We start from the raw sequence: 22,988 nt of genomic DNA, 5'->3' as shown, positions 1-22,988 counted from the left end.
AGAAAGCTAAATATATTAGACATACGAATTTAAAGTAGAACGAGTACGTGTAATCAAGGTGGGCAAATTATGACTCGTGAGCTCATTCGGTTCTTCTATTCGTTCACTGAGACTCCCTTGTATTTATACATTTTTTATAAATTTGGGGCATACTACTTACATATAGAAACTTATAAAAATATATTACAAGACTATTATGTAGTGCGATACACGCGGTTTGTAAGTGTAACTCGAAGGAGAATAAACGAATGTTTATCTATAAGAATATAGGCTATCATATGAATTATTTTAAAGAATTTTATCCCATTTGCAGTAATGATTTAACTCAATAATCTAAGTAGAATGAAACATCGAATTTTTTTGTACTTTTTTTTATTTATTTACATTTATTTTATAAAAGCATTACCACAGCTAAAAAATAAAATCGGAATTTTTAAAATTAATTAATTATTATTATTTATTTTTTAAAATTATCCATTAAATTATTTTTAAAATTTATTGAAAAAAATCACAATGTTTTTGAAAATTAAATTAAAATCTTAAAAAAATTTGGAAAATTATTATACAATTTACCATTAATTTTATCAATTAATGACAAATTATTCCTTTTAAATGGTTATAATTTGCCATTTTAATTATTTTTCATTTTTTAAAAATAAAAGTTTTGATATACAATTTTTTTTTCTTAATTTTGAAAAGACCTAATTTATTAATCAGAAATATCTTAATATTCTATTTCCCATGCTTTAATGATAATAAAAAATATTGTTTTTTTTTTGTTAGTTTTGGCTACAGAAAATTATACACACTGAGAAATTAATTATATTCCATATTTATTCAATAAAAATGAGTACAAAATTTTTAAAAAATGTAGAAAGATGTGGCAGAAGATTCCATATGAAATACAGTATTGAAATAAAATGCTATTAAAATGCAAATACATTGGTGCCTCGTATAACGTACTTAATCTGTTCCAGGTGGACGTCCGTTAAGTGAAAAATCCGTTATACGAAACGCATTTTCCCATAGAAATATATGTTAAAACATATAATTCGTTTCGCAGCATAAAACAACCGTACTGTACCATAAAAAAATGAAAATGGAGCAGTCACCAATTATGCCGGGTAGTCAGATGTTGTGAGGAGGAGGAGGAGGAACACTTTCTTCACACATTCGTACAGATACAGACCTTTTACACATTGCAGCAAGTTTCTTTTTATTGTTTTTAATCGGAGTCAGATTCAGGAGACCTGAGCTTGTAGGGTCATCTCCTCTTGTGCCATCCTTTGTTTTTTGGCAGTTGGCTTCTAGAAAAACATGTCCAAGGTGGTCTGTTTCTCTCTCATCCAGTGGAGTAGCGTGGGTGTCAGCCGCCCGGGGCGGAGGAAAATTTCGCCGCCCCCTTAATTAAATGACTAAAATTCAGTTTCGTCACAGAAAAAGTAATGAAAACTTCCGTGCTCATTTCAATGTCCGAATCCTAGGTGCGACAAAAATATGAAATGAAATGGTTTACATTTTTACAAGATATTATTATTATTTATAGTGAAATTTTGCCGCTCACTTAGATTTTACAAATACGTGAGCCGTTCAGAGCCCGGCACACGTATCTGTAAAATCTAAGTGACTCGTACAACATGGAATTCATATAAAACGGAATAATCAACAGTGTTATAGGGGGGGTCGAATGTATGTTCTATATTTAGCACTTTATTTAATTAAATTCTTTAATAATGCATTAATTTATTTGAATTGAATTATTCCTTTATTTTACTTTTATTCTTTATAAAGTTTTAATAAACTGGAAAATTTGTCAATTAGAAAAAGATCAGTTTGTATTGGCTTTGATGGGATAAGGTAACGCAATACATGGATGATATGCCAAGGAAGAGTGCTCAAAGGAAGACTTTCTGTAGGAAACTAGCTCCTATTTAGGTGTTGGACAAGTGAGGAAAACCCGAAAAACTCCACTGGCCAGCCCGTTGGTGAGGTGTACTACTTGTGTTTAGTGGTATATCCATGCTGTCACCTGAGGGCTTGTCTTTTACTGGCAATGTTTACGATCAATTACGTTGCACAAATTGAAATATTGAATATATTTAAAGTATAATGTACTGTACTGTACATACATATAGACCAAAACAGTTATTTTGAGCTAATTCAAAGTGAATAATAAAATATTTAAATTTGATATTAAGAATGAAAAGTAATTACGAAAAATAAGATAAATTAATAATAATGAAATTTAAGAGAAATGTCATATTGAAGATAATAATTAAAATGACATTATCTCATGGATAAAAGCAGCTGGAATAGCATCTGCTTAACCTTAACTTGCTTTTTTATCTCTAATACAGGAAAAAATTATTTCGTCTCTTTAGAAACAAAAATTCAATTAAAAAATTAAATATTGAACTCATAATTGTGCACAACCTTAAGCACATATACAAATAGAATTTATATCTAAATGCATTATGATAAAGTAAATTCAAGTAAAGTTATTTCCTTTAATTTCCTATGAGATGATTCATTCAAGGTTACTAATTTGTATTTATCTTTTATCTGATTTAAAGGCTGAGAAAATTGACATCGGCGATCAATGTTTTAATTATTTATTTATTTTCGAAATTCTATAAATTGCCAATACGATCCGTTGATAATTTAGCGATTTCAACTTCCTAGAGTGAATCGCCAAAACTTCAAGTAAGTGTTCAATTATACAATTTTCAAAATGGTAACGGAAATTATTATATTATAAAATATATTCTTCATTTTGCGTTTTTGTATCGAATTTAATTATAATTGGTAATTCTAAATTATTTGTATCTAATGTATAAAAGCGTTTTATAAAATCTAAAATCCAGTACAAAAACGTATGATTTATGAATAATAAAGTGTTAGCTTATTTTATATTCGTTCTTTTTTAATATTAGATAGTTTATAAATTGCATACTTTAAATTTTATGCTGAACTGCCGGATGATCGTGTAATTAAGGTGTCAGCCTATTGCTCTGAAAGACCCAAGAACGAATCCAGACGAATCGCAAAACCCTAGGAATTTCCGGGATTGCGGTTCGTCTCGGATACCATGGGTCCAGTCCCTCACCACTCGGCAGTCCCATTGTGGGTCTGGCCAAACCCATAATGGACTTAAGAAACTTTCTTAGTATCCACAGGGCGTATAGACAAAAACTCTATCGAGTTTTTCTGTAAATATTAATTAATTAACTTATAAACTAGACATATTATAAAAAAGGTATAAAGGAAAAAGAAAAATTACATTTTGTTTTCGATTTTTATAATTTAAAAATTTGAAATGTTATCAAACTAAAGTATAATTTTAAAATTTCCTATAACCATGTTAATTATTTTCCTTGTGCAAAAGCTAAGAATTTCGCTTTTATTTTCTAATTAAAAGGAAGTTATTAGCTCCTGAATTACCTGTTTTTATTATTATTATGCATTTGTACTATTATGGCGTTTATTAAAACAGACATTCATTACACAGCGTTGTAAACACTAAATAATTGAGATTGTAGTATTATGTTCTTTCCTATTTAAATCACGATTAAGATAATGCAATGCATTCAATTTTTAATATCGTAGTCTACTTTGAGGATAAAGTGATTTAAATAGGTAATTTATTTGAAATTCTTTGAATTTATTGAGTAAATGATATTAATAGCATGAAGAAAATTGAAAATGGAATAAGATCAAGGTATTTTTCATTTTGTTAAGTACAGAAAAACTACAAACTTCTAGTAAATGACTTTTCTCTTCGTACTTCATTACAAGTAATTAAGGTTAATGGCGAATTTATTATTACAGGAACTTGATTTATTTTTTTAAATACAAAATAAAATAACCGCTAAACAAGGGTGACCTCCGAACGACGGTCATTTTTTATGTTTTTGTCTTTGGCCGTCGTACGGAGGTTTGGCCGTAATAATTTTTTTTTTCAAAAGAATATAATGATTTTTTAAAATAAATTTTTATTACAGTATGTGGAAAATAATCTGCTTATTTGTTATTTTGGCCTTGACCATACAGACTGGAGATGCTAGCCGAGGTAGGTTTTTCAGATAGCACTAAATATTATATATGATATAAAACTTTGAAAGAATTTGTTGTATAATTATCTATTTTCACCATTTAGATACAAATAACAAGCCATACAGAGTAGTCTGTTATTTGGGCAGTTGGGCTAACTATCGATATGGAGAAGGAAAATTCTTGATTGAACATATTGATCCTTTCATCTGTACCCACGTAGTATATGGCTTTGCTAAACTCGGTCCCGATAACAGAATAGCTGCTTACGACCCATATTTGGATCTTAAGGAGAACTGGGGTCTAGGTGCTTTTCAAAGATTTAACGGATTAAAGAAGCAAAATCCTCATTTAACTACAATTTTGGCCATTGGTGGTTGGAATGAAGGATCAGTTAAATATTCGAATATGGCAGCTAATCCTGCATCTAGGAAAACATTTGTTGACAGTGTTGTCGAATTTCTAACGAAATATGACTTTGATGGTTTAGATATGGATTGGGAATATCCTGCTATGAGAGGAGGAAAACCAGAAGATAAAGAGAACTTCATACATTTATTAAGGGTTGGTATTTCGATTAATGTAAACTATAATCTTGAATAGTGCTAAGACTGTTTGATTTATAGGATCTAAAAGAAGGGTTCGAACCTCATGGTTTCATTTTGACTGCTGCAGTTTCTGCAGGAAAGCACACCATCGATCCTGCATATGACATCCCTCAAATGTCCAAGTAAATTTTACTTTCTTATAATTCTTTACTTTAGTAATTTTTAGCACTTTAAAATAATATTTTCATATAATGGTAAAAATTTGCATTATATTTAACTAGATATTTGGATTTCATTAATTTGATGGCTTACGATTTCCATGGTTCATGGGAAAACTTCGCTGGTCATAATGCTCCTCTGTACCCTCGTGAAGAAGAGTCAGAAGATCAGAAAGTACTGAATGTGGTATGTACAGTACACGAAACTAGATATTTTAAATTTGTATAATTGTGAAATATAAGTCTTAAATATTTTAATATAGGACTTCGCAGTTAATTATTGGTTGGATAAGGGATGCCCGAAAAACAAACTTGTGCTTGGAATGGCTTTGTATGGTCGATCTTTCACTCTAAAAGATGCTAACAACAACGGTCTAGATGCACCTGTCACCGGAAAAGGAATGGCAGGACCAATTACTAGGGAAGGAGGCATGTTGGGCTATAATGAGGTGCACAAAACGAATAATTATTTATATTTATATTTTCTATACGATTTATATTTATAATTATAAATATTTATATTTTCCATCAGATTCTTTAAGGTTTTATTCTTTTGTACAGATCTGCAAATTTGTTGGTAAAGAAAACTGGAAAGTTGAATGGGTTGAATCAATTAAATCTCCTTACGCCTACAAGGACAGACAATGGGTGGGATATGATGACCAGAAAAGCATTAAAATCAAAGTAAAAAACATTTAAAATAATTTATAGTTATTATAATTTATCATATGTGATTTGTTTAATGATAAAGGTTTTCTTTTAGGTTGACTACTTAAAAGAAAAAGGATTAGGAGGCGGTATGGTGTGGTCTATCGAAACAGATGATTTCCGAGGATTATGTCATGGTCATAAATATCCTCTTCTAACTATTATTCAAACTGAATTGAATGGCCCAATCACTCGACCAGAAGTAATCCCCGACGAAGACACAACAACAGTCAGAGGAAAAGTAACATTTCAACCAACCGAACCTCCCAAGCCTTTCGTTTCAACAACTGGCACTGGTTTAGAGCTGAAATGCGATAAACAAGGTTTCCACAGATATCCTGGTGACTGCTCCAAGTTTTATGAATGCATTCCTAGTGGAAGCAGTTTCAAAGTTATCACGTACGATTGCCCACCAGGAACCGCATTTGATATAAAAATCTCAGGATGTAACCATCCTAGTTCTGTCGAAGGTTGTTGATATGATATTTTCGATTAATAAAGTTTAATTTTGTGAACTACAGTTTGTTATTATTATACAATAATTTTGAGTCTTAAGTTTCTAAAACGAATGATAGTCTAATGTGATTTCCATGCATGCTAGGAAAGTAAGATAACTTAAAGAATAGAAATAAGTTAAAATAGTAATTTTTGTAATACTTTCTTAATATTACCGAGCAGTTAGTAACATTACACTTATTCTAGAGATAAAAAAAGCACAGTTTGGCAAAATTGTGAGTATATTTTTCAATTCTTTGACCGTATTTTAAATAGAATTTTATACGTCATTTACATTTGTAGACCATACGAATTTTTTTACTAATACTAAAAGTAATGTCTGTTGATGATACTTTTTTCTATGCAAGAACAGAATCTTATTTGCACATTTTACTATTAATATAATTTTAAAAAATGCAATTATTTTTACCGATTGTTGTATTGCCTTTATGCTTTTGTGCTTTGTAATTGCTTTTATTCACGTTGGACAATTACGAGCATTTTTAAACTGTTTCAGCTAATAGAATCATAATATCTTCTTTTCAATTATTTAGTAATTTATAAGCATTTTTCAAGAAGAAAATAAATAAAGAAAGATACATTAAAAACTGCTATCAATAAAAATAGAAATTGACAAACAGACATCACAATATTAATGAATTCGATCTCGTCTAAAGACTTTATTTTTTAAAAGAATATATTTGCATGTATGAAACTGCCAAACAAATTGGCTAATTTTATACACGCAAATAGACATTTTGAGATTAACAAAGATTAATCGATGGTAAGACAGAATAGATGGTGTTTTATGAGAATCGATAGCTATACTTTGAACTTCAAAGAACCTAAAATCTTTAAAATATTTGAGATTTCTGATGTTTTTTGTTTGATATCAAACACAAAGTTTCTTTTTGACTGTAAAAATTTTTTTCTATACGGATTCTTATTGTATTCAAAGATTTTATGCCAATGGCTGAATGAATCAAAGTACCTTTCGCAGTCTCAACGACTGCTTCATCTGACAGGATCTTATTCGTTATTACGTTAAAGTCCACGTTGTTAAAATCTTCAACAAAATTGTCATTAGCATTAATATGCTCTAGCACAGGGCTTCTTAAACTTTTTTTATTCACGACCCCATTTATGATTGTGATTTTTTTTCGCGACCCAAAAATATAAAAGAAAGATATATACAAATTCGCAAAAACAATGGTGTGCTACCACAGTTCACTCTTGTGTTACAATGGAACAGAGACAACTGAATACGCTGAAAAGTGACAACACTACACTAGTTCACACTACAATCAGTGTTGTTGAATCATTGTCTCGCTGCACCAGAAGTGACACAAAGCGCAACTCACGAAACTTATGACACAAAGCATGCCTCACTTTCAAACTCATTTTCAAACTCTCATAAATTATTTTCAAAATTTTACATTAAAATCTCGCGACCCCAAGATTTCGCTAAGTGACCCCAAATGGGGTCGCGACCCATAGTTTAAGAAGCCCTGCTCTAGCAGATCCTTCAATGGCACATCATCATCGTCGTCAAATGAAGTGTCCTCTCCCATACATCCTGAAACTAAACCAGTACGTTGGAAACAGTTTTGTATTGTGATTGATTGCTGCCATACTTCTTGAAGTCTTTCAGTGAAACATACTTCATTTAGAGCATTTATTGATAAATATTATAAAGTCTCTGTAAATCCGCACGAAAAATATATAAATTTTCGGTTTAGCGGTAGACCATCACACAGCAGAAACCGAACCGAAACCGAAAATTTATATATTTTCGGTTTCGGTTCGGTTACCGCTAAACCGAAAATTTATATATTTTTCGTGCGGATTTACAGAGACTTTATAATATTTATATATAAACAGCAGTCATAAGAAATTTAATTAACATTTATTGATAGATTTCGCTTTGATTTCAAGCTTGGATTATATTAAGAGCTATTTCTCTTCTGTTTAAAGTCTTGAAGCTGCAAATCACGCATCGATTCATGATGGACGACTGACGTGGTATTGTCGTATTAGACTGATATTGCTGACGTTTTCAACATGAGGATAAGCTGGGCAGTTGTCTATCAAATGCAGAATCTTTCTTTCACTCTCAGTTCTCGGTCCCAACGTCGAACGTCTTCTTCAAAAATAAATGACACCATTTTCTCCTTTAAATTTAATGTTTTTTTCGATATCAAGTGATAAAATAGTTCCGTTTCATCACCATTAAAAATATCATTAGCTGAATAGCTGCTGCAGATTTTGTCATTCTAAACTCAACCAGTCAGACGTTATCTCGAGTCACCAACTTTGCTTTTCTTCTTATCTTTCCAAACGTAATGCCATCCTTCTTCTACCTGTCTAGCTTTCTCTTTGAATAAATAAACTTCTGATTTGCATTCAGCAACTTAATGGCTGCTCAGCTTTCGTTTTGAGCAAAAGTCCATTGAAAATGATGCCTGAAGAGCTCTGAATCACTGAAGCAATGCTTGGTCAATGTAATCTCGAACAGTCATACAGAATTTTTTATTTGAGACCTTTTCGTATCCAAGGAACCCAAAATTTTGTCTTTATTTTTAATATAACAATTAGAATATAATTATGTTAGTTTTCCTTTTAAAAAATAGTCTGTATATACGTTTCATTTGACGATGATGATGATGTGCCACTGTATATATTAATGCTAATGACAATTTTAAAAAGCAAAATAGAAACCGAATCATTGCCATTATTATCGCCCGGAATAAAAATCTTTTTCTTCTCAAACAACTATAAATACGAAAGTAATTATGAAAATAATTAATAAATACATACAGGAAATCCTCGTTAATTCGAACTCGGATAGTTCGAAATCCTATTAGTTCGTCATACATTTGTACTTTATACATTTGTCCCGGCCGGGGATATAGAGATTTACACGTTAAGGAATTCGGTTAGTTCGAAATACGGCTACTTCGAAATTACAAGTGAAAATTCTGTCCGAACTGTGTTAACTCGTACGTTTAGACCAGTGTTTCTCAACGGGGCGATATCGCCCCCATGTGGGCGTTTTTTCATGTTGAGGGGAGCGATTAGTAACAATTTATATTTTGGGGGGCGAAAACAATTTTCTGGGCGATATAGTAAAACTTTATATTAAAAATAATTAAATATTTTATTCGTTATATCGTACAATAATTAAACAAAAACATTATACATTATACTAGTAACTAGTCTATTCAATGCAGTACGAATTTGGCGTTAGCCTTGTCCCTCGGCATCGGAATTTTGTAGTGAAGGGGGCGATACTACGTAACGGTTTTATTGAAGGGGCGACGATTCGTTAGAGGTTGAGAAACATTGGTTTAGATCAGTGATTCTCAAACTTTTTCGATCCACCGCCCCCTTTGTTCCATAAAGTTATACCCAACGCCCCCTAACCCATTTTTTCTTGTGTGAGAAAAGGATTGGAAATATTCTTAGGAAAACTTTTCTATGAATCTCACACTTTGTGCCCTTACTGTACATTGTTCTCATCATCTGGAAACCATTAAACGCAATGTTTCCTCTTATCAGCCCCAATTTTGCCTTTGGTCACCGTTCAATACCCTGCCTCTATCATAGATCTATTCATCGCGCCAGAAGGGGGCGTTATTGCTTACTTTGAGAAACGCTGAGCTAAAATAAAAGTCAATGTGTTAGAAATATTCAAGTTGTGACCTTCAATAAAAAATAAAAAATATATAAAATGTCAACATTTTATATATATTCCGTCGAATTTTTATATATAGAATTTGTCTGCCGTCGCCCCTCTATATTTCCTTAACGCCCCCAATTCTCTTTGAGCCTTCTACTGCCCCCTGAAAGCCTCCAGCGCCCACAAGGGGGCGTTATCGCCCACTTTGAGAAACGCTGGTTTAGATCGAAGTGACTCCATGCTATAAGAGAACAATATAGAAAGAACAACTCTAATCTTGTCAATATGGCTTTGCTTTTACAGTAATATATTTTCGGGTGTCATCTTAAACTTCGACTACCCCTTTTTCCTCTTATTTCATAAAATAAGGCTGGATTTCGGAATTGCAAGATTGGGATGCAAGTAGCAGATTGAGGTATTTGTAGGGCTACTACTTTTGAACAACTTACAACTTTTTATGCCACTTTAAAAATAATTTGGGCTACATTTCGAAAAATTCTGCTTTACTTTTTATAAAATCTATCTGGCGACCTCTGAGGTTCTCATCTGACACGTTCTGTTTACCTGTAATTTATTTATTTATATTATTATTAATTATTAATTAACGAAGGTAGCGTTCTGTATACGTAGCCGTATTCCGTTTGCCTAATAAATTACATTAATTACATGGCATTTGACATATTGAAATCGCGAATATTTTGTTTCCTGAATTTTGAACTAACGAGGATTTCCTGTAACTAGTATCAAAATATATGAGGATTACGACAAACTTTTAAATAAAAAGTACTGTAAATACTCGAAAACATCGATTAAATCTTCGAAGCGAGAGACAAATGATGGCGGAACTTGCGGCTTGCTGGAGTATATGATTGGCATTTGGCAGAATGTAGATCACCTATCATAGATAAAACTTTGTGATTGGGCTATATGTTTGACATTTTTTGATGCTTATTCCTTTGTACTGTATTTATATATGTAGATAGATTTTGTTGACCAGTTTTGTTTTTTAAATTCGAATTTTAATTATTTAAAAAATAAAAAAGTAACTTAATATAAATAAAATGTGAAGTCCAGATAAATATAGCATTTGTTATTTTCATTTAAATAATTAAGGAAATAACTTTTCAAACATTTATTATACAGACTGCAACGTTTTACTTTATACAGATATCGCAATATCTAAATTTATTACGGATATTATATGACATTATTTGATCACATTTGCTTATTATAATACACAAATGTGATTAAATAGTGTCATTATACTCTTCAGCATTTTATTTTGATTACTCAATAAATGAACATTGTATAGTCCAGTTATTTAGAAATTTCCTAGCGTGATAAATTGCAATGATCAAAGAACTATTTTGTTATCAAATAATTTTGATAATCATACTCTTTAATCTGATTATTTTCCATTTATTCATTGTATTTGTTTTTACATTTCGTAATTATCTTGTTAAGTGTCTGCGTGTTATTGCCATGACAAATAATATTTGAAATCAGAGATAATTTTTTTGAAAATTCTAGTGTAAATAGAAAAGATAAATAAAATCTGGAAGGTAGAAGCTTAAAGCTGTTTTATTTTGATTTATATTTATATAAAAATAAGACAAACTTCGGTTTTATTCCGGATGTGAAATTAAAACAGGTTTAGTTATAATTAAGATAAAAGGAAGAATATAGCTTAAAATAAAGAAAGAACTGAAAATAATTATATCTGCTTTGTCTGAAATTCGAATTATTACTAATATAGCATTAAAAACACTTTTCATTTTTGTTGTTTTTTTATTTATAAAAGTTCTAGTACAACTACAATTTTGAGGAATTCTTATGAAAACTTGTGGACCTCATTAATTTAAGAAGATTAAAAGTTATATTAAAAACAAGTAAATTTAGAAAAAAATAAGCAATTATAATATTTAAACTTTATTGGTATAGAAGATGAATCAATATGCCTTTTTTAAACATAATTATTTTTTAATTATAGTACAATCATGCTTCTATAAGTTGTTATATCAGTTATGCTATTAAAAATAGGTTACAGGACATTTACACGATATTTATAAAACGAATATTTTAAAAAATAAGTACAGAATTCAAATAATTTGAGCTGAAATATAATTGATGTTATGTTATTTTAAATTACACTATACGGTTCCAAAGGAGCACAATGGAAAATACGATTGTTTCTATTGTTTCAATAGTCACGAGACGAACTCGTTTCGGAAAGTTATAAAGTATTTTCACTTGATTGACAACAATTCCCTAAAAGTAGGTGAGAAAATTTAACCGATGTATGAAGAATTATGAAGTAATATGTGTCGATTTGGTATTTTTCACAAGCAATATTGCATTGATTAGTCAATGATTCTTCGCTCGGCCTCCATTTCTGTAAAATGCTTATTCATGAAAAACAATTTGTTTCAGAAAGTGCCGTAACTAGGCAGGTGCAACGAATGCACAGGCCTGGAATAAAGGGGTCTAAAATGAGGTATCAAAAATAATTATAATTACAGTATAGTCTTATTCTCAAATTTTAAATTTTGCTGCCGTGGGGAACCAATTCCGCAACGTTTTTGATTAAAGTTAAATCATTTCTATCATATTTATTTTTAAAAATATCTTTTCTAAAAAATGAGTGCGCCAAAAATATAATCTTTGCACAAGACTCATGAAAAGCTATTAGGCAATGTTTCGGATACAAGACATGGATGATGTGCACAGTAAATGGTAACATATATTCAATGGAAATATACCAAGAAAAGAAAATTCAAGATACTCCAGGACTTGCAGCTTTTTTCCCAAAAGATTTCACTTCAGTTTATAGACTGATCACCTGAAAAAAAACGCGTGCGAATAAACACGCTTTTGCGTTTTGCTGATTTTATTCCCTTATTTATTTGTTGCATATGAACAAATTTACGCATTCGTCAATACAGCGTTAATACAGAAGAAACGGTATTGCACTATATTGTAATCAGAAATACAATACGAATAATCACGAATACAGGAATCAAGTTATGGTTTGTTTCGTTTAGTTTAGTCTTACTTTCATTACATTTCATAACATTACACGGAAAAGTATTTGTAATCGCGTCAAATTTGACCCTCCTCTGTTCCTTTTTTTTCTTTGGTGCAAATCTCGATGTTTCGAGACTTTCTGAACCTAAAAAAGTCAAAAAAGAAAAATTTCCGGAAAATATATGTAAGCTACAATATTTATATATGGGTTGGCGCCTATTTCGTTTAATATCTCAGGATGGAGTAAAGATTAAGGAACAAAATTTGACACAATAATTTGTATATAAGAGGTATTGAGACTATTAAATTTTGGAGTACGGAACTCGAGGGGTGGGAAATAGAGGAGTCATGTGTCATATCTTAGCTTGGATCGAACTTAATTAAAATGTTACTCGTTATTGTCATTTACAATAATTTAAAAAATTTATCTCTATTCTTAAAATTAAAACTTTTTTGCCTGTTTATAATAATTAATAATATACAGTACTATAAAAATTATTTTTCTAATGACATCCCATATGGATGGCGCGCCACATACAATTTTAACTTTGAGCTAGTGTCATAGAGTTTTTTAAAATTTAAATAGTTTTTATCATACTTCAACAGGATTACTCTATTTAAGCTTTTGTTATTTACTTAAATTTTATATCGTAGTTAAAAATTATTTGATTACCTAACGGCCCCTTTAAACTCTTGTTCGAAGCCGAGAAAGTTGAGCAAGAGCATCTGCTAACTTTTTTATAGTGAAAAGAGATTGAAGAATTTGAATTTTTAGACAATGTAAAAGATTTTATGTTTTATTTATTTATTTATTTTTGAGACACATATCACATGTAAACTAACATGTTTTTAAGTTAGCTGCTATGCATTCTCCGGACAGTTTAGTTACAAACAAATATAAAAAATAGAGGTAAATAAGTATCGAATTAATATAACGCAAAATTATTTTTAAAATTCCTTAAATGTCATAAAATGTATTAACTAATAAATATCAGTTTATTATAGAGAAGAGAAAAAAGTTTTAGTAACGATGATAATGTATTTTCTCTCTTAATTCAACGATAATGCAAATAGTTTAATTGGTGATTAATATTGTCATCAGTTCAAAACCAGAAATTGGGAAAAACTGATAAAAAATCTATCAGTTTTTATCACAATACTCAGCATTAGGTAGGTTGTAGCTACATATCACCTATCATTCTTATTTGCCTTTTTTTCAAAATACAAACCGGAGTAATTTTTGTAGAAATGAATAAATCATTTTGGGAATTTTCCAATGGGAAAAAGTGTTCCAAATCGGAAAAATCTCGGAAAATCGGAACATATGGCAAGTCTATCGATGATTAAATTAATGAATTAATTGCCAAATAATATTCAATTTTTATTATGTTCCATAAAAGGAGTTAGTTATTTATCTTATTAACAATAAAATTAATGAGTGGCTGACTTCAGATACGAATATTTTCATAATTAATGTTGTATGATATTTTATCACAGCTTTATTTTTATATATTCTAAAACATTTAAGATGTTGGATAATGAACTAAAAATTTAATGATTAAGTGGAAATAAACACCATTAAATAATTTTTCAAATGTTATTCTAAATATTTATATCGAATAATAATTATAAACATTTTCCATAGATTTTTACTATTAAAAGTTTTTAATGTTTATTCGAATAAGCATTAAAAAACTTTTGGAAAGAAATGTCAATCTTTTGGAAAAGTTCCTGTAAATTTGAACAAAAATATTTTATAATATTATTCGTAATAAAATCTCAATCCATGTTTAATGATTTAGTGATGTAAAATTCCCAAATTGAACTGAGTTTTTTTATTCAGTTCAAGTATTTGATTATTATATTTATTTTTAATTATAAAAATATATTTTAAACTATTGAGATTTTTATCAAAATTTATTTTATGATAAATATAATATATATGCAATAGTTATTATTAAATTGTATTTAAATAGGCCTATACGAGCTTATCATATAAATGAGATTCTGTTATACTAAATCAGAAAAGTATATACAATTCAGACCATTTATTTATTACATATCCGAAAATGCATTTCGGTCTTTTGGAAGTTGGATAAAAATCTAAAATACAGGAAATTATTTTGAGACAATACAGAACTGTAGCATCAATATGCATACAAACACGTTTAAAAAATTGACAAAACAGTTAAAATATGGCATTTACAACTATTAAAAGAACATTAGAATTTGGCGAAAATTACATTTAACCAGACTAAACCATGTACAAACAATGTACAAAACATTAATACATGTACAAACAATGACAACTTTTCTAGGCGTTAGATGTACTGTACAGTACACGATAAAATAAATACCACATCATCTAAAATAATCTTTCCGTTATATGTACTGTACATTATAATCTTGAATTGTACAATATTCTTGAACTTTATTCTAGTGTTCACGTATACATAATGATAACGTCAAAGGTGCTATTTGGGTGGGGTAGACCTTTACCAATCATAAATCAACTTTACGAAATAAAATCATAATATAACTATTATTGAACCTAATATTTTACCTCGTTCAACTATTGAATCCACTTAATAATTTAAACAACTTCCTTGTATAATAATATAATCCATGCACACCATGATGCCATAATTCATTTTTAGTTGAATAACCTAAAATTGTTAAAACAACAACAACAAGATAAATAACTATTTAGAAAAGTTAATTTCTGGTTAAAAATATTACTTTAGAAACTATTACATATGCAATTAAAAAGATACAAACATTCATAATCTACCTCGTATACATTAAAATCTTACAGATTTAGAAAATAAAATTTTAAAATGATTCAGTTTTAAGTGGTTCAAAACCTCTATTACTGTACACTGTTCTGCATCAAAATCCTCTCGTAAAAGAAAATGTGACTTCTTTATGTATTTTAGTGTACCGAATATAAATTTGAAGTCCAAATCTTCTATAATCCACAGTCTTTTTTTTAAATAAAGTTTTTTGCAGAAAAATGTCATTTTTAAACAAACTTTCTGTTGCCGTTATTTGAATTAAATATTAAACCATCACGTCTTTAGCAGTGTAAGCTTTTATACAAAAAATTTAAGGTGTCCTGTTACAGAAAAAAGAATCAGGAAATTAAAATTTTTTTCGATGGAGGACAATCTTGTTTTTGCAACGATATACCGCATTTGTTGGAGGAGCTTCAGCTGCCACGGGATCCTCAGGAGTGAAGACTCTTTATCAACTCATTAAAGTTCAGACTGAAAAGACTTTGCTACACAGTGGTAACAAACATCCATTGAATGAAATAAACTTGCAAAAACATGAATATAATGCTGGACAAGAAAAAATATAATGAACATAAGTGGAATGTGTGTGCTGACTTCAAAGTTGTTGCAATGCTAACAGGTTTTCAAGGAGTATACACTAAATTTTGTTGCTTGTTATGTGAATGGGACAGTCGAGCATAAACCAGTCACTACTTGAAAAAAGTGTTCCGATCGCGCAACAAACGTATCAAATTGATGAAATACAAGGTCATAAGAATATTGCTTTTCCTGCTCTGGTGGTAGAAAACTAAAATCCTCTTACCTCCTCTTCATATCAAGCTCAATTTGATGAAATACTTCGTAAAAGGTATCGACAGAGAATGGGAAAGCTTTGCTTACTTGAAACAAGTTTTCTCATCAGAGAGAAAGTAAAGGAAGGAATTTTTGTTGGTCCTCCAAGTAAGACTGCTTTTGAATCCTAGTTTCAAGGAAAAACTTAACGCAGAGGAAAGGACAGAATTGGACGCATTCGAAAACGTGAGCAAGAAATTTTTGGGAATGTACGAGCTCACAATTATGAGGAAATCGCGGAGAAGTTGGTAACGTCCTATCAAACACTGGATTGCATATTTTACTCAAGATGCATTTCCTACGTTTCCATTTATATTTTCTTCCGCCAACCTAGAAGCTGGTTGAACATGGAAAAAGTTCAATCAGACTCTTTCTCAAATGAAAAAGATGTATAGTGGAAGATGGAAAGAGAACATGTCAGTGGATTACCGCTGGTTTCTACAGCGAGAGACTTCGGAAGAAGAATATATATAAAATGTCAAAAAAAACATGTTTCTATNTTTCAAACTTTTTTACATTCTTAAATTCACATTGCTTTATAATATTATTATTAATGTTTGATAACATTACTAACTATTTCCAATTTTCTGGTTGTTTTTTTTATATACCGTTATACACAAATACTATCATCTCTTAATTCTGCATGAGATTTGATGTCCAAAACGTACATAAGAAATTTTCTGATATATAATTATATTAAAATGTATTTAAAAACTGAGGAAAAAATAATCACGTTTTAAAAGTTAATCTTTATATATTGTGAAACATTGTGATTCTTGTATTAAAATAAAAATAATTTTCAATTGAAAAGAAATAACAAATCTCTAAATACTTTCATTTAGAGCTGATAACTTCATGCAATTTTTTATTGCATTACTTTTTGAATATCATTTTAACTATTAAAGAAAATAAGTCCTTTCAGATAAGTCAACTAAATAAAGATGGAATATCGCCAAGTGTTGAAATTGTAACACATCTTGTGTTAAGTGAGTAAAAAACATTTACATTTATTTTAAGTTATGATGTCTTTGGATAATTTAACGATATATTTTATTGCATAATTCTATGCTTACGAAATTTTTGAAGACTATTTCTTACTCGAAAGCTGAAAATTTAGCAAAAATATCTTTAGACTTTTAATAAGTTTAGCAAATTACTTTTCCTAATTAGAATGATATACAGATATCGATCTAATTGGAAATGTGTATTATGTCTTTACCATTTAATAATGTCTAGTATTATACAATAAAGACAAAATAACGTAGTCTATGTAGCAGCGTTATTGTGACGTAAAGGCGTTATACATTGACAAACATAACTTACTGGATATTTACCAGTCAGACAACTTTAATTACTACTTATAAAGTTACCTCACAAGCTGATAAGTTCTTTTATTTTGCCATTAATCACTGTCTACTTGTTATCAGCAATCTTAATCGTACGTTTTATTTTCGATGACTACAACAAATGTCTTAAGAATTTTATAAAGTAACTTTAAAAACATTCAAAATTTATAACGTCGTAATCATTATATTTAAACATTTTTATCTGCATATTACATACCGACAATTCTCAAACGTTAAAATTTTCAAAAAGTTTTAAGTTTAAAATTACAAGAAAAAATGTATGATTACATTATTCAGCTATGCTTTTAGATTCTTATATGAATAATAGAAGAGTATTTATAACATTCAAAATAGTTTAGACTTATAATTCTTCTATATAGAATAAATACAGGCTATATATAGTAACAAGTTGTAAAATTGTATATAGTATAAAATATTACATATAGGCTATATATATATGTATATGTATATATATATACATATACATATATATATAGCCTATATGTAATATTTTATACTATATACAATTTTACAACTTGTTACTATATATAGCCTGTATTTATTCTATATAGAAGAATTATAAGTCTAAACTATTTTGAATGTTATAAATACTCTTCTATTATTCATATAAGAATCTAAAAGCATAGCTGAATAATGTAATCATACATTTTTTCTTGTAATTTTAAACTTAAAACTTTTTGAAAATTTTAACGTTTGAGAATTGTCGGTATGTAATATGCAGATAAAAATGTTTAAATATAATGATTACGACGTTATAAATTTTGAATGTTTTTAAAGTTACTTTATAAAATTCTTAAGACATTTGTTGTAGTCATCGAAAATAAAACGTACGATTAAGATTGCTGATAACAAGTAGACAGTGATTAATGGCAAAATAAAAGAACTTATCAGCTTGTGAGGTAACTTTATAAGTAGTAATTAAAGTTGTCTGACTGGTAAATATCCAGTAAGTTATGTTTGTCAATGTATAACGCCTTTACGTCACAATAACGCTGCTACATAGACTACGTTATTTTGTCTTTATTGTATAATACTAGACATTATTAAATGGTAAAGACATAATACACATTTCCAATTAGATCGATATCTGTATATCATTCTAATTAGGAAAAGTAATTTGCTAAACTTATTAAAAGTCTAAAGATATTTTTGCTAAATTTTCAGCTTTCGAGTAAGAAATAGTCTTCAAAAATTTCGTAAGCATAGAATTATGCAATAAAATATATCGTTAAATTATCCAAAGACATCATAACTTAAAATAAATGTAAATGTTTTTTACTCACTTAACACAAGATGTGTTACAATTTCAACACTTGGCGATATTCCATCTTTATTTAGTTGACTTATCTGAAAGGACTTATTTTCTTTAATAGTTAAAATGATATTCAAAAAGTAATGCAATAAAAAATTGCATGAAGTTATCAGCTCTAAATGAAAGTATTTAGAGATTTGTTATTTCTTTTCAATTGAAAATTATTTTTATTTTAATACAAGAATCACAATGTTTCACAATATATAAAGATTAACTTTTAAAACGTGATTATTTTTTCCTCAGTTTTTAAATACATTTTAATATAATTATATATCAGAAAATTTCTTATGTACGTTTTGGACATCAAATCTCATGCAGAATTAAGAGATGATAGTATTTGTGTATAACGGTATATAAAAAAAACAACCAGAAAATTGGAAATAGTTAGTAATGTTATCAAACATTAATAATAATATTATAAAGCAATGTGAATTTAAGAATGTAAAAAAGTTTGAAATCTTTCCCTAACCATTTATTCAAAAGTTTTACTGTTGATTTTTTTTAACGGCTACAATTTATGTGTTTTTCGGTTGGCTAACTTTGAAACTAAGCGGTGGTTGTTCTCTAACCTAAAAAGTCCAAATTCTGACATTTTTTCTTACCGACCTTGGCTTGTAAGGTCATTTCCCGTTAGGTCGATGTAAGTCCGAAATATTTTTGAATTTTTTGAGTTTTCTGTGCCTTATAATTGACTCCCGTACTGGGAATTCGAATCCTAAATTATTAGGTTAAACACGATATGACGGTGAGGTTATGTGTGATTTTCACAAAAGTGAAACGTTAATTGCAGGCTGAAAAAATATATGTAGCTAAAAATTAGTGTTGTTTCTTTAACAAAAAAAAAGACGCGTTTATAATTGTTTATTATTCTACTCATATGATTGGAAATACCCATAACTTAATATAATAATTTAGAGCATAAAAACTTTTTGTGTAAATGGCTTATTTATTTTTTACTTTTATATCATAATTTCTGACTTCACGCTTTCTTTCCAATTCTATGCTAAAAACTATTCTGTTATATTCAATTTAAATAAATAGATCATTACATAAGGATAAATTTTCTATCTTCATGCATCTATACCCAGAGATAAAAGCCAGCTGGTACTGTTTACTGGTTAAAAAACGAAAACAAAAATAGAAAAAATTAAAATGTTATTCATTTAATTTACATTGAAATTTGAATCTTTGTGTAAGTACCTTATTTAATAGTTAAATTAAACATTTATATTTTTATTTGTTGTTAATGTTTTAATAATATCTAAATAAATTAACATATCAGCAGAAAAAAAATTATTAAAGGATATCTACCATATTATGATATATTTTGAAAACTTAATTTTTATACGAGGAAAAAAACAACAAAAGTAGTAAATGAAAAACGTGTAAATTAAACAGAATAATTTACGTTTCTCTTTTAATAATTTATTAAAAAAACAAGTAAATTTTATAGAATTATAAAGAAAAGAATGCTATATAATATTACTAGCAGGTGGGCCCGGCGTTGCTCGGGCAAAAGTAACGATAACTAAGATAAAGATTATTACGTTACAGTCAACCTTACCCGTTTTCACAGAAAGCAAGAATTGAGTCCCCTTGTTTTCAGACTAATTAGAGAACTTTTAGATGGTTCTAAAAATATGTTCGATTTCTCGCAAAAACGAAAGAACTGCATCTGCGCCTGTAAATCTTGCACGTCGCTTTCTCTTAACAACACCATTGTTACCTAACACTTCCATTGTTACTTAAAACTTCCATTGTTACTTAAAACTTCCATTGTTACTTAACACTTCCATTGTTACTTAACACTTCTATTGTTGATGGAAGTGTTAAGCTTAATCCTGTCCCTCTCCCCCCAGGGGGCATTTCGAAAAATCCCTTCTTAGTGTACGTTTTCGTGACGTACCCTAACTGTGTACCAAATTTCAGCTTCCAACTCCTGACCGTTTGGGCTCTGCACTTATTATTATTATTATTATCATCAACCCGTCTCGATTATATATTATAGATTATACAGTCGATCCTCCAATAATGGCCATTTTTTTCACGAACCCTTTGTTTGTATACAAAAATTCTTACAAATAATCCCCAAACTTATTGTTTGAAAGTCATTTAGCATGTATTTTAGTTCAAAAACAAAAAAAATTGTCATTTCCGAACAACGGCCATTTTTATGATCCTGCCAGTGGCCATGTTTAGAAGTTTAACTGTATTTTTCTTTACATTNCAATTGATTTTTTTATTTTAGATTCCATTTCATACATGTTCCTTTCTTTTGCATCTTTTCCATACCATAGACCAAATATTTTTATTGTTTGGACAGTTTGAATTGACATGTTTTCTTTTGTAAAGTTTCCTACTATGTTTAAAATTTTGCATTTATTTTCATTTATTTGCATTCCTGTGAATGCACTGAAATTTTTTAATTTTATCATTGTCTTTTCGAGACTAAATTTGTTTACTATAAAAATATTTATATCATCTGCATGTGCTATTAGTTTTATTTTCTCTTTTACTCCAGGTATATAAATTGGTTCTATTAGTTCATCTTGTGTTATACTTTTTAATAGTGCTTCTATGTAAACAGTAAACAAAACCATCGAGCTTGGACATCCCTGCCTGACTCCTGAGTAGCAATTTAATTCCTTTGAATTACTGTCATTTATTGAGATGACTGTTTTGGGTTGGCTTATTAAGATTATTGAGAACATTATTGAGATGACTTAATATGTATATTCCTACATACGTACGAATAAGCAATTTAAAAGTCCATTGTTCTTTGTTTGAATGTTCTGTTTCTTGTATTAAAATATCGTGTTTTTTGTCTTTTTCTCTTCCCATCATTATTATGCGATTTCCCGGCTTTTTCTTACGTTATTTCTTCGAAAATGCCAGGAATACGAAAATGGCGTCTTGATTCAAACAAAGAACAATGGAATTTGAATTGTTGATTCGTTAACAATTACGAAAAAGCTGGTTGTTGTATAATTGTTGTCGTGAATGACGTTCGGCCAATGACGTAACGTTATTTATAAAACTTGATACAGTTTTCTGTTTATAAAATTTAGTGAACTTTCTTGAAAAATTTAGTTCAATATCAAAGAATTCTTAAAATTCGCTTTTATTAATCTAAAAGAAAATATTAAATTACTTGCTGTATAAACTTAACTTAAAAGTTGAAAAATTTTAAGCTTTAGTTGTAGAGTGGCTTAACTTGTAAAATCTATCAGAACGTTTACGATAACTAAATGCAATATTCGTTTTAAAAAAGTAACAAGGTTATTTGATGTCTTAATCAATGAATTTATATTTACCAAATTTACAGTTTTAATCTAAACGTAGGAAATAAGCATTAAGATTTGACCGAGAAAATATGTCGTTGATCACGATGTAATATAAATACACATTGTAACAAAAACTTCACAACGAATACAATTGATATTGTGATAGAAAAAGTTACTCGGTGAAGAGCTTTCCATTACGTTGCAACTGTTGCATCGCAATTAAAAGTAAGCATGGTGACATGCGTGTCTGTGGCTAATCAGTTCATTTTTTACCATCGTATTTGCCAGCAAACGTGACTTTGAAACACTCCTTGTCAGGCGCCATTTTCAGTCCGATAAATTTCGCTTTGCTATATTTGTATTGACATCTTTCAACGTTTTTTTTTTCTTCCGATTGTTTGAATAAGTTTTCTTTATTTTATTCTGATTCTAAAAACGCTTCGCACAGTTACCAAATGCAAATCGCCTCTGTATTTTTGTTTAGAGTGAAATGATTTCTCGTAAGTAATGATATTTATAAATATTTATAAAATTTAATAATCTATATCTATATCTATATATATAAAAATGGACATGTATGTCCCTATATTTCACTTTTTCGCCAAAACTACACATCGCACGTGAATGGTGTTTGTATGTGGTGGTAGCCCCAAGTCTCCATTCGTGCATAGGGGTGG

General features: G+C 29.3%; 1 protein-coding gene across 1 annotated transcript in view; it reads left to right on the top strand.

Moving 5' to 3' along the window:
• The first annotated feature begins 2,573 nt into the window (after positions 1–2,573).
• Positions 2,574–22,988, top strand: part of LOC111626264 (probable chitinase 10) — a 29,206-nt gene continuing 8,791 nt past the window's right edge. The window contains exons 1-9 of the mRNA XM_023369582.1: positions 2,574–2,703; positions 4,002–4,069; positions 4,157–4,614; positions 4,677–4,780; positions 4,880–5,003; positions 5,080–5,265; positions 5,378–5,500; positions 5,580–5,999; positions 13,825–13,892. Coding sequence (XP_023225350.1) covers positions 4,003–4,069; positions 4,157–4,614; positions 4,677–4,780; positions 4,880–5,003; positions 5,080–5,265; positions 5,378–5,500; positions 5,580–5,999; positions 13,825–13,892 — 1,550 coding nt within the window. The 5' untranslated portion in view covers positions 2,574–2,703; position 4,002. The remainder of the gene's footprint in view (positions 2,704–4,001; positions 4,070–4,156; positions 4,615–4,676; positions 4,781–4,879; positions 5,004–5,079; positions 5,266–5,377; positions 5,501–5,579; positions 6,000–13,824; positions 13,893–22,988) is intronic.

This window comes from Centruroides sculpturatus, unplaced genomic scaffold (genome assembly GCF_000671375.1).
Source record: "Centruroides sculpturatus isolate CEXI.00-Female unplaced genomic scaffold, Cexi_2.0 scaffold369, whole genome shotgun sequence".
Taxonomy (NCBI): Eukaryota; Metazoa; Arthropoda; class Arachnida; order Scorpiones; family Buthidae; genus Centruroides; species Centruroides sculpturatus.
This window is presented reverse-complemented; position numbering and strand designations above follow the sequence as displayed.